At 33.7% G+C, this 13112-nt stretch overlaps 1 protein-coding gene across 2 annotated transcripts in view; it reads left to right on the plus strand.

Moving 5' to 3' along the window:
• Window positions 1-13112, plus strand: part of TOR1AIP1 (torsin 1A interacting protein 1) — a 43228-nt gene that overhangs the window by 25160 nt on the left and 4956 nt on the right. For both annotated transcript variants that reach the window (XM_052653622.1, XM_052653623.1), the window contains exons 4-8: window positions 281-322; window positions 1255-1338; window positions 3316-3372; window positions 5851-5892; window positions 6428-6496. In XM_052653622.1, the coding sequence (XP_052509582.1) occupies window positions 281-322; window positions 1255-1338; window positions 3316-3372; window positions 5851-5892; window positions 6428-6496 (294 nt within the window). The remainder of the gene's footprint in view (window positions 1-280; window positions 323-1254; window positions 1339-3315; window positions 3373-5850; window positions 5893-6427; window positions 6497-13112) is intronic.

A 13112-nucleotide genomic window follows, 5' to 3' on the forward strand; every position in this document is an offset into this window, starting at 1 on the left:
TCTATTTATCAACATAGAGCTTCACATTTTCTACAAACACAAGTTACATTTTATAATACAAATAGACCTCTCAGTGAAGAAACACAGTTTCTGATTCTAGTTTGTAGCATACTTATTCCTAAAATAGTGTAAAGGGAAATAATCCTTTCTTTTTTATGATTTAATGGGAAAAGTTTAATTGTTGTGATGTAATATTCACTTTCCTAAATTAAATGTTCTTATTGATTCCTGAACTTTGGCTTATGATGTTATATACAACATGTATGCTTTTCTTTTCTAGAAGCTGCCAGTGTCCATCAGAAGGTCAATTACTTGGAAGAAGGTATTTTCACTTAAAATACCATGCAGTATTTTCTAAATCTTTTTGTTGTTGTTGTTAAGATTAGAAGCACTTTTGGTAAGTATTTAAGAGAGAGGACAGAAAAGAAGGTCTTTTTCTTCAGGAAAAAAAATATTCATGCTTAAAATCTGAACTGTTAAATGGACAGGTAAAATAGGATAGAATGTGTGATGATGGCTTTTATGTATATTTTAAGCATCTTTTGTGTGTTGAAATTAATTTAAGCAAAGCTAATATTTTCCATTTCTGTCATGTGCTAGCCTTTGATTATGGTATTAAAATAACTAGTTTTCCAAATCTTATCTTTGAATAGTACAGTAAAATTTAGTGTGTTTTTAAAATTAATTTATTTTTTAATTGACGTATAATTGCTTTACAGAATTTTGTTGTTTTCTGTCAAACCTCAACATGAATCAGTCATAGGTTAGTCTGTTTTTAAGTTCACCATAATCTGAGATTAGTCCCCTGCATACTGAAATGTTTGTGGATGGGTGTATGTATACACACGCCCTGTTGGCAAACATACACACGTATATGCAAACACATTAGTGCATATACTAATCTTGTATGAATTTGTACTCTAATTGTACTTTTCCTCACTGTAAGGTAAAACTTTCCTTCTGTTTAATGTTCATTTGTTTACTTTTTTACTCTAAAGCCTTAGAATACAATCTTACTGAGTATTCGTTTGGGATATAATTATGTACTTCAGAGAACATGAAATGAATGAGCTCAATTTTAGCTTATTTAGAACTTTGTGACTCAGGATAGTAAGCGTAATAAATAGCAATTTGATATCTGATTATTTAAAGGCTTCATTTTAATGTCAGATTGTTTTTATTATTATTTTTTTAATCTAGATCTTTAAAGATGTAGAATAAAGACTATAATAATGTGTTTTTATTTTGTTTTAGGGGAAACTGAAGAAAATGATCAAGACAGCTCTGACAGTGATGTTACTGTTAAGGTCAGATCCGGGGATTCTGTTGAGTCTGAAGGTAACATTGCTTTATGCTTTATGACTCTTTTCTTAGGAGCTGTAGCTCTAGGTAGAGTATAAAGTATTCTGTGAATTTGCTTTTTTAAAAAATATTTTAAAGTATTAAAACTACTTTTTTAAAAGTGTACTTTTAAACATCTATTAAAATTACTGATTCCACATACATATCACGTATCTGATTAGTAACATACTATCTAACAAACAAATCACTTCTACCTTGCCTTGTTATTTGTGGAACATATCTTTTTGCACCAAAAAAAGTTATTTGTGGTTTTTAAAAAACTTTGATAGAGAAACTGATCACACTGGCATAGACTCACTGTACTGTCAGGAGTGTTAGCTACCTTTTAGGAAGTTTTAGTGAACTTAGATTACTACTTTTATCTCTGAATTGTTCAAATTCACACCAAGTTAGCAGTAACAGTTTCTGATTATTCATAAAAATTGATGTTTAAGTTTATTCAAGGAAAAAATCAGCTGAAGGAAAAAGAAGTACCAGCTTGAGGCTTAGTGAGAGTGCCGATCAAATTTGTAAACAGTGTAACTTATGAATAGTTTTATTTATATGTTAGTCCCACTAACAATAAAATCTCTACTTTTCCCCACCTTTTGAGAATTTCTATAATTTATTTATGTTTTACTTAATCATTCTATTTTCAAAATGAGCTCAGGAGCCAGTTTATGGGCATTTGATATTCCTTATATTTCCCATCCTTTGTCATGTTCCGCCATCCTTTCTTGACACATAAATCCCAACGGAGATGTGCAAAACTCTAATATAGTGGTTAAGATCATGACTCTTGAGTTTCACTGCGTTTCACTCTTCCAGTACTATTGATAGGTTTTGTGCCCTCAGGCAATTGCTTAACTTTTCTGTTCCTCAGTTTCCTCTCTGGTTTGTTGTGAGGTTAAATTACTCAGCGAGTGCCTGGCAAATAGTAAACACTCAAATTACGTGCTGTTGTTAGTTGTTGTTAGTTTTCCTATATGCATACACCTGTGCTCCAAAACTGAGAGACTGATTAAGCCATTCATATAGCCGTTAGCTCAATACCATTGCCACCAGTGCTAGTCTTTGAAACCACATAAACCACAGGCTCTGTAATCCCTTTTGAATTCTAATAAATTCTTATTGAACCACATATACCCCATGCAGAAGAAAGCTCTAGCTAAAGAACAAAGAAGTGAAGCATATTAGGAAGACTACTGATCTTTCTAGATTCTCTTCTGGGCCTGTTGTCACCACAGAGGTGGGAGAAAATCCACTGGAGTGCAGAAGGCAAATATTAGAATTTAGTGTATTACAGCTTTTATTTCATCCATTTAAAATGTCTATTTTAGTTTGTTTTATAATATGTATATCAGTTAATATTATTTTAGTAATGCTTATATATAAACTTAAAATATATTTTGGAGATTGATGCTCAAAAGTTTTTTAGTTATAGGAGTACACTAGCAAAACTACTTAGCCACTGCCTGGGGATGTGTCAGATACTTTTGCTCCCAAGATAGCAATCTGATTGCTCTTAAACATAATTTGTTATAAATTCTACTTGTAAATGAAAAAAAAATTGAAGATTTTTAAGAAGGGAAGACTAAAACACATAACATATTGATCACTTACAAGAAAAATTTAAAGCAAAATGGATGGTCATGATTCCAGGAAGACCCATTATTGTAAACTTTTAAGATTTTCCCCCATTCACAGGTGTCATTATTTCTTTTATCTCCTGCCATGTTCTGTATCTTACTTTTGTCTTTAAAAAGAAAAGACAGATAATTAATTTTTCAGATATAACATGACTCTTTAGAAACTATTTTTTAAAATAAATTATACATTCACATTCAAGTGTTGAATTCCCTGAGGTTTATCTGAATGTTTCTGCTCTTCTGATTATTCATTATTTTCTGGTAAATATACACTTAGAAAGTTAAATGTGCTTTATAGTATACTATTTTTCTTTTTTGTTTTTAGACCAAACCACCAGATCATCAAGTCAATATAAAGAATCACTTTGGCAGTCATCACAAAGTAGGTAAAACTGTAATTTACACTCTTAAAAGTCTAGATGTGATTGTGGTCAAATGCTATTCTTATTTTTGAAGACTGTCTTTTGCAGTTTAGTGTAAAATGTTGAAAGAGAGTATAGTGAATGCTAAACAACAACAACAACAACAACAACTCATCTCGTATCTTGAATTTGCTTCTTGAGTTAATCACCTCTGTACTCAACCTTGATTTTGAATGAAAGAAAAACAAAAAACTTCTGCTTTCTGTGGCTTGTTGAATGTCCTTATTTGCAGTACAAGTTTGTTGATAAATCAGGTATAGTAAAGTTCATTAGTTGGTGTGTATATAACAGTCTTACAGCCTTGCTTCCAACTTTGAAATTTTTCATAATAAAATGTTGAGAAAATGTAACACAGATTGGGAGGTAATATGAAGATGCTAACAATGATTTGTTCAGGATAGTAAAACCGTTGTTGATGTTTTTCATTTTCTTTTATCTATATTTTGTAGATTATCTATAGTGAGTATGTATTTCTTAGATTAAGCAGAAATTACACTGTTTTTTTCTTTTCCATTTTTAAGTAAAATCCCAGAATTCAAATTAAGAATCAATCAAAAATATCCTGGAATGTAAAATCTTCAAGGACTTTGTTCTCCTCCCACATGGCCATATTAAACATGAGACTTTTTATATTTTTAAAGAAACGTGTTTTTTAATATATGTAATTTTATTTATTTATTTATGGCTGTGCTGAGTCTTCATTGCTGCACTGACTTTTCTCTGGTTGCAGAGAGCAGGGGCTGCTCTCTTCTCATTGCAGTGACTTCTCTTGTCGTGAAGCCTGGGCTCTAGGGTATGTGGGCTTCAGTAGTTGCCACTGCTGGGCTCTAGAGCACAGGCTTAGAGTTGTGACACATGGGCTTAGTTGCTCCATGGAATGTGGAATCTTCCTGGATCAGGGATTGAACACATAGCTCCTGCCTTAACAGGCAGATTCTTTACCACTGAGCCACCAGTGAAGCCATGAGACTAGCCATGAGACTATTTTTATAAAGAAAAGCTTTGGAAATCTGTTTTATAATCACTATGTTCATAGAATTGCACTTTATGTGTGTGTGTGTGTGTGTATATATATGTATGTGTATATATATGTATGTGTGTGTATACACACACAAACCTACTAAACCTATATATACACATATGTGTGTGTGTGTGTGTGTGTGTGTGTGTGTGTGTATATATACTATAAATGTATTAGTTTTTAGTAGGTTCTGAGTTTGGAATTTAAAGCAGCTAAAACAAAAACCAGTCTTTTATGGAAAATTACTCCCTGAATCATCTTATATGTTTGCCCTTTGTTATTCTAAATCTTTAATCTTCGGAAGCTCTGAAATGTGTCTGCTTATGTTAATTATGCTATACTTATGCAATGGTATACTTTTCAGTTATGGAAAATGAGTTGTTTGTATACAGTTAGGTGATCAGTAAATATTTCACTGAATGTAAAATGCCATCGCTTTTACATGTCACTGAGAAAGAAAACCATCTAGTTAAACTGTGTCATACCATTGATTGTAAGATACAGCCCTAACGCAAAGGTGTTTTCTAAAAAGTACTTCATAGAATCAATGAAAGACAATACAAAAAAGCGTGTGTCTACTTTTTTGAAGTTCTTTGTTAGTATAGACTGAAAACAAATCTGAAATATACGTCTGTCTGTGTTATTCATCATAATTTTCCTACAGTGTTTTGCACATAGTAGACACATAATAGATGTTAATGAATTTTTAGGTTATGCATTTCTAGAATGGTGTGTTTGTATTACAGCCAGCATATATATTACATTTATAGTCAGAAAAAAAATTACATTGAAGATAAATTTATATTGATGCTTGTATCAGTAGGTAGAAGTAACTTGTTTCTTCAGGGCAGATTTGGAAATCTACCACATTATAATTGTAATATAATTTTCTAATTATCCCCGTGTATCGTTTTATAGTTGTCCTTAAATACCATCCCAAAACATGAAGTAGCATCTTGCACTGCTTTGCTTATATGGTGTTCACAAATCTGCTTGTGTAGTATATACTGCTATATATGAACTTCTGGGTTTGTATCTCAGTCCCACTACCTTTACATATTTAATCTTGGAGGAATTTTCAGTTTCCTTATTTGTGAAATAGGAATAATGGTATCTACCACATAAAGTGTGAGAATTAATAAAATTATACTTAGTACTGGTAAGCAGTCAGTACATTTAGCCATTATTTTGATGGTGTTTCCCTTAAAGCTAGCTTCTTATTATCCAATTCCTGAACATTTTGAAGTTTAGGAAAGGAAAACACAGGTTGTATATGTTTGGGACTGATGACAGAAAGGTTTGATTTTTTTTGTTTGGTTTTGGTGTCAGTAGTAAACAAGCAAAATGTCTATGCATCCAGGCATCTTCATTTTTTTCCCCAAGGTTTCTATGATCTTATCTCTGTTTTCTGTTTCAGGTAGAGACTTCACAGCTTTTGATAAGCAACCATTAATGCTAAGTAAGTGGTTGGTTGTCTATTCTTTATTAGTTATCCAAGTCTAACCCAGTCTTATTCTGCCAACAAAAATTTGAATAGGATTGAAAGTCATTTTATCCCCTTTGCCTTTTAATCCACCATAGATCAGTACTATATGTAATATTGGTACTCTGTAATGTGGAAATGTGTTCAGGACTACTTTACCAAACATAATTTATTTACAAAAGTAAATGGTTAACCTTTCTCTTCTTAATTAACACCGAAGTGTTAATGAAGTTCAAGTATTGACAATCCCATTCTCATAGACCATAGCAAAGGACTTGTACCTAGTTTTGTCTGTTAGGAGATTATGTGTTTATTTGTTGCCTGTCTTGCTGTAGGAAGTAGTTCATCCTCACTGATGTGATCTTTTGACATTATCGTTTACTTCTGAACCGATTGCTTTTGTTTTTTCCCTTCCTAACATTGTTTTACCTTTCTGATAAATGTACCTTATAACACTTAGATATAGTATACATTTTCAAAGTATGTGCAGTGATATCTTGATATGTCGCAGGCTCAGGATATCAGAAAACTCCTCAGGAATGGGTTGAACAAACCACAAGAATAAGGACTAGGATGCAAAGTAAGTTGATAAATCTGTACCCGTTATTGAAGTATTTTTAAATCTCGGTTATCGAAGTAATTTTAAGTTTATTTGCTGTTTTCTTGATTATTTAACAGATAAAGCTGTTTAATTCTTCAGATAAGCATTTGAGTTGTTTGTGATCTCATTAATAAAGGACTTTTAGGATTGCTAGTGTAGTTATTTCTATCTGTTTGGACTGGTAAAAAATGTAGATAGTAGTATGAGAAAACCAGTGGATGATACGTCTGTACTTGTTAAGTTGTCAGTTCTATCCAGCAGTTGTACAGTCTGCACATGAAAATGAAATTCTGATCTTTTGACAATACCTGTTTTTTTTCTATATTTAACAATTGTTTGTGTGAAAGTCGCTCAGTAGTGTGCAACTCTTTGCGACCCCATGGACTCTAGAGGCCATGGAATTCTCCAGGCCAAAATACTGAAGTGGGTAGCTGTTCCCTTCTCCAGGGGATCTTCCCAACCCAGAGATCGAACCCAGGTCTCCAGCATTGTAGGTGGATTCTTTGCCAGCTGAGCCACCAGGGAAGGTAAACAGTTATTTACCATTATGTAAATAAACACTTAGACCAGCTTTGCATACCTATTATTTTAAGTTATAAATGCTGAAATCTTCAAATTGTATTTTCATGTTTAGGTTTAGGATAGAGTAGATGTCATAGAGTTTAAGAAATATTTAAGAAGTAAATAGGTGCTGTAAAACTTTGAATTCAGTGTTTATCGTAATATCTATAGCAATGTGTCCATGTTAAACTTTGTATTAAAAAAAATCCATGCCATGCCTTAGACTAAATTGATGTAGTATATTCTCTGTTTGCATTTCTGCTTTGTCTTAAGTTTGTACATTTGCTATGGTTTAAACAGTTATATCCTGATTGATGGCCATCCACCATATATATAGGACTTCCAGAATTAAATAGAAATTATATAGCAGAAGTTTGCACATCAAGGTGCAGATAACATTTTTTAGATTTTTGACTGCACAAAGACTTCAAGATAAGAACAATAAACAGGAAGAATTTTCAAAGTAGAAGACTGCAGTGGTTTCCAGACAGCCATATAGATTTCTCTTCAACCTAAGATCATTTGAAAACAATTTTCCTTAGGTTTCCAAGTTTCATATTTCATTGTCTTAACTCTGTACTTCTGCTTCTTTGAGAAAAAAAAATACTCATTTTTAGATTTAGCTGAACTTGGATTCCAGATTGTTATTATTCTTTGTTAGCCCTGGCTTCCTGGGTAGACAGGTCCCAGTTCAGGTTTCTGCCTGCATCCAAACCTTTTGGGAAAGATAGAGCCACTGTCTTTACTTTTGGTGTTTCCCAGGTGATAAAATAGTGAGAGTAAGGAAGACTGTCCATGGAAAGTCAGGCCTCTAAGTCTGTGCTTCATCAGTATACATGTTTTGGAACCTGCCTCTGAAAGTGGTATAGAGAAAAGAGGAGAACTTGGAATTAGAGCTATTGGGTTGTGGTCCCAGATCTTCTCTTTGCTAATTGAGTGATCTCGGTAAAGTCACTTAACTGTTGTCAACTTCAATTTTCTTAACTTAAAAGTTGGGACAGTAGTACCTATAACTAGGTTATTCTAATGACCTAGATATGTGAACACATTTTTTAAGTCTCAGTGTATTAGTTGCTCAGTCATGTCCAACTCTTTTTGACCCCGTGGACTCTATAGCCTGCCAGGCTCCTCTCTGTCCATGGGATTTTCCCGGCAAGAATACTGGAGTGGGTTGCTATTCCCTTCTCCAAGGGATCTTCCCAACCCAGGTTTCCTGCATTGTAGGTGGATTCTTTTACCGTTTGGGCCACCAGGGAAGCCCAGGTCTCAGTGTATCACATGAAAAGTGAAAGTCACTCTGTCTGACTCTCTGCAACCCTGTGAACTATATAGTCCATGGAATTCTCCAGGCCAGAATACTGGAGTGGGAAGGCTTTCAGAGGATTTTCCCAACCCAGGAATCGAACCCAGGTCTCCCAAATTGCCGGCAGATTCTTTACCAGCTGAGCCACAAGGGAAGCCCCATGTATCATTAATACTTATCTATTTTTAACTGTATACGTGTAATAATCAGTAGTAATAGCTATGAAATATTCATGCCCTCTGCTCTTGACCTTATAGAGTGATTGATTATTACCTACTCTTCGTACTAAAAAAAAACTCTGAGCTTTATATTTTTAAAAAGATGTTTTTTAAATAAATTTTTACTACTGTCTCTAAAAGTATTTTTAATAAAGGTAGAGTTTACCTTTTAGACAGTGTGCTGCCTCAACAGTATATGCCCTGCGAAGTTTGTGTTCTTTGAATTCTATACATAAATATTTCATACAATATATAGTATGTTATAGTAACTGTTATAGTAAATTTTCATACAGTATATAGTAGCTATTCCATATCGTTAAAATCATCATAGAAGGGCGTGTAAAAACATTTTTATGTGTTGTCGCATTGGATCTTTGCAACCATGGATTCAGGATAAACATGTTGATGGCTTTTCTTCCTTTTAAGAATATTTTATTGAAGTATAGTTGATTTACAACATTGTGTTAATTTCTGCTATATAGCACAGTGATCCAGTTTTATATATATATATATGTATATTCTTTATCATATTCTTTTCCATTATGGTTTATCACAGGGTATTAAATAAACTTCCTGTGCTACACACAGGGACCTTGTTTATCCAGCCTATACATAATAGCTTGCATCTGCTAATCCCAGACTCCAATCCATTCCTCCCCAACCCTCACCCTCTCGGCAGGTCAGCCTGTTCTCTATGTCTGTCTATGTCTGTGAGTCTGTTTCTGTTTTGTAGATATGTTCCTTTTGTGTGTCTTGTATTTTAGATTCCACATATGTGATATCATATGGTATTTGTCTTTCTCTAACTTACTTCACTTAGTTTGGTAGTCTCTGGGTCCATCCAATGCAAATGGCACTATTTAATTCTTCTTTATGGCTAATATTCCATTATGTATGTATGTATATATGTGTATATATATATATGCGCCACATCTTTATCAATTCATCTGTAACTGACATACATTTGCTGTATAAAACTTATGTATTTAATGTATACAACTTGAGTTTGAACATAAGTACACATCTGTGAAGCCATCACCATAATCTATGCCATAACATATGCATCACCTCCAAGTTTTTTCCCACCCTCTTTACTTATTGTTATGTGTGTGAGATAAGAACACTTAACATAAGATCTATCCTCTTAGCAAGTTTTTAATATATAGGACAATAAATACAGTTACTATATAGTAGATGTCTAGGATTTATTCATCTTATTTAACTGAAACTGTGTACTCTTTGACTAGTATCTCTTGATATCCCCCTGTCCCAGGCCCTTAAAACTACCTCTTCTATGAATTTGACTATTTTAGATTCCTCACATAAATGACATCATGAAGTATTTGCACATCTGTATATGGCTTATTTCTTTTCCATGGGGATGGTCTTGATCCCTGTTTGCTGTACAGTGTCACAAACCTCCATCCTTAGTTCATCAGGCACTCTATCTATCAGATCTAGTCCCTTAAATCTATTTCTCACTTCCACTGTATAATCATAAGGAATTTGATTTAGGTCATACCTGAATGGTCTAATGGTTTTCCCCACTTTCTTCAATTTAAGTCTGAATTTGGTAATAAGGAGTTCATGATCTGAGCCACAGTCAGCTACCTGTCTTGTTTTTGCTGACTGTATAGAGCTTCTCCATCTTTGGCTTCAAAGAATATGATCAATCTGATTTCGGTGTTGACCATCTGGTGATGTCCATGTGTAGAGTCTTCTCTTGTGTTGTTGAAGAGGGTGTTTGCTATGACCAGTGTGTTCTCTTGGCAAAACTCTATTAGCCTTTGCCCTGTTTCATTCCGTATTCCAAGGCCAAATTTGCCTGTTACCCCAGGTGTTTCTTGACTTCCTACTTTTGCATTCCGGTCCCCTAGAATGAAAAGGACATCTTTTTTGGGTGTTAGTTCTAAAAGGTCTTGGAGGTCTTCATAGAACTGTTCAGCTTCTTCAGCATTACTGGTTGGGGCATAGACTTGGATGGATTACTGTGATATTGAATGGTTTACCTTGGAAACGAACAGAGATCATTCTGTTGTTTTTGAGATGGCATCCAAGTACTGCATTTCAGACTCTTGTTGACCATGATGGCTACTCCATTTCTTCTGAGGGATTCCTGCCCACAGTAGTAGATATAATGGTCATCTAAGTTAAATTCACCCATTCCAGTCCATTTTAGTTCGCTGATTCCTAGAATGTCAACGTTCACTCTTGCCATCTCCTGTTTGACCACTTCCAATTTGCCTTTATTCATGGACCCTAACATTCCAGGTACCTATGCAATATTGCTCTTTACAGCATCGGACCTTGCTTCTATCACCAGTCACATCCACAACTGAGTATTGTTTTTGCTTTGGCTCCATCCCTTCATTCTTTCTGGATAATAATGCTTTCCATGTAGTCAAAAGTGGCAAAATTTCCTTCTTTTTAAAAGATGAATAATAATTCCATTTTGTGTGTATATCACATTTTATCCATTAATTTGTCAATGGACATTTAGTTTGCTTACATGTTTTGGCTATTGTGAATATTACTGCAGTTAACATGAGTGTGCGTATATCTCTCCAAGATCGGAATTTCAATTCTTTTGGATATATATCCAAAAGTGGGATTGCCAGATCATATGGTTGTCCATTTTTATCTTCTGAGGAACCTCCATAATTCTTTTCCTAGAGATTGTACCAGTTTATATTCCCACCAGCAGTGTACAGGGATTCTGTTTTCTCCACATCTTCTCCACATAGCTTGTACTTTTGTTTTGATAATAGCTACACAATACATTTGATAATGTGAGGTGATGTTGTGATTTTAGTCACATAAGTCACTGTGCTTTTTTAAGTTCGATGTAATCCCATGGTCTATTTTTACTTTTGTGGTTTGTGCTTTTGGTGTCATAACCAAGAAATCATTGCCAACGCCAACTTCAAGAAGGTTTTGCCCCATGTTTCTTCTGGGAGTTGTATTATTTCAGTTCTTAGTTTCAGTCTTTAGTCTATTTTGAGTTGATTTTGGGGTGTGGTATATGATATGGATCCAGTTTCATTCTTTTATATGTGGAGATCCAATTTCCCCAACACCATTTCTTGAAGAGACTGTCTTTTCTTCATTGCATATTCTTGACACCCTTATTGAGGATCAGTTGACCACATCTTAGGTTTGTTTCTGACTCTATTCTCTTCCATTGGTCTCTTATGTCTGTTTTTATGGCAGTACCATAATGTTGTGATTACTCTAGCTTTGTGATTTATTTTGAAATCAGGAAGTGTGGTGCCTCCAGTTTTGTTCTTATTTCAAAGTATTTTTGGCTATTTGGGATCTTCTGTGGTTCCATATGAATTTTAGGATTGTTTTCCTTTTCTATAAAAAAGAAATGCCATTGGGATTTTTATAGGGATTGCACTGAATCTGTAGCTTGCTTTTGGTAGTGTGGACATTTTAAGAATATTCTCTAATCCATTACCATGGGATGTCTTTTCCATTTACTTATATCTGCTTTAATTTCTTTCATCAGTGTTTTAGAAGTTTCAGTTATAATTCTTTTGTCTCCTTGATTAGTCTTAATTCCTAAATATTTTCTTCTTTCTGATGCTGTTGTAAATGGGAGTTCTGCTTGTGTTAACTTGATTTTCTTAATTCTATTTCTATGAGTTATAAATGTTACATATGTTTCATAATAACTAATTTAGCTATTCTCCATTATTAATATCATCATCTATGTCACAGATTTTTTTGTATATTATCTCATTTGGTCTTTGCAGTCACGGAGTAAAGTATTTAAGATAAACATTATGTAGTGGAATTTAATTTTAATTTTGGTGACCTAACTTTGAAGCTTCTAAATGATGACATTTCCTAGACTAAACTAGTAATTGCAAAGCAGTTATTAAGTTTAGAGTTAAGGTTGATGTCATTTTGTTTCATTTGAGGTTTTTTGTCATATGACCAGAAATAAGGCTATTTCTATTAAAAACAACAGCATAAATTGTATTCCTCCAGTTTAGTCCAGTGTTTCTCCAATGAAAAATGTTGGTAAATACAAGAAAGATCACTTATACACATGAAAGCTATTAAGTTCCAGGCAAGTGATGGATGACAGTATTGGTAACGTAGATCATACAAATGAATAACTCAGCCTCTTCGCCTTCTGAACGCTGTCTTTCCATTTCCTTTTACTTAGATGTTAAAATCTGTCACCATGCCAAAAAAGATGGAGGGGAAAAGGAAAGAGCTGGATAGTTTTTTATTTGTTTTCTAAAGTAATAATGGATATAGAGATTTGATGGAGTTGTGAGAAAATTATTTTTGATATCTATTGTTTAACTAGCCACAAAGCTAAAACAGAATTACTTGTCTATTAACAGAAATGGTGAAAAGTTTTTTAGTGTAATTTCAAAAATATTAGTGATATTTGTAATGGTCAGAAGCACCAGAGGCAGTATTGAGTCAGTTTTAGGTGGAAAATAAGAAGATTTAAGATTGAGTTTTACCTTAAAAATCCCTTATCCAAATAGCT

The sequence above is a fragment of the Budorcas taxicolor genome, chromosome 16 (assembly GCF_023091745.1).
Source record: "Budorcas taxicolor isolate Tak-1 chromosome 16, Takin1.1, whole genome shotgun sequence".
Classification (NCBI taxonomy): Eukaryota; Metazoa; Chordata; class Mammalia; order Artiodactyla; family Bovidae; genus Budorcas; species Budorcas taxicolor.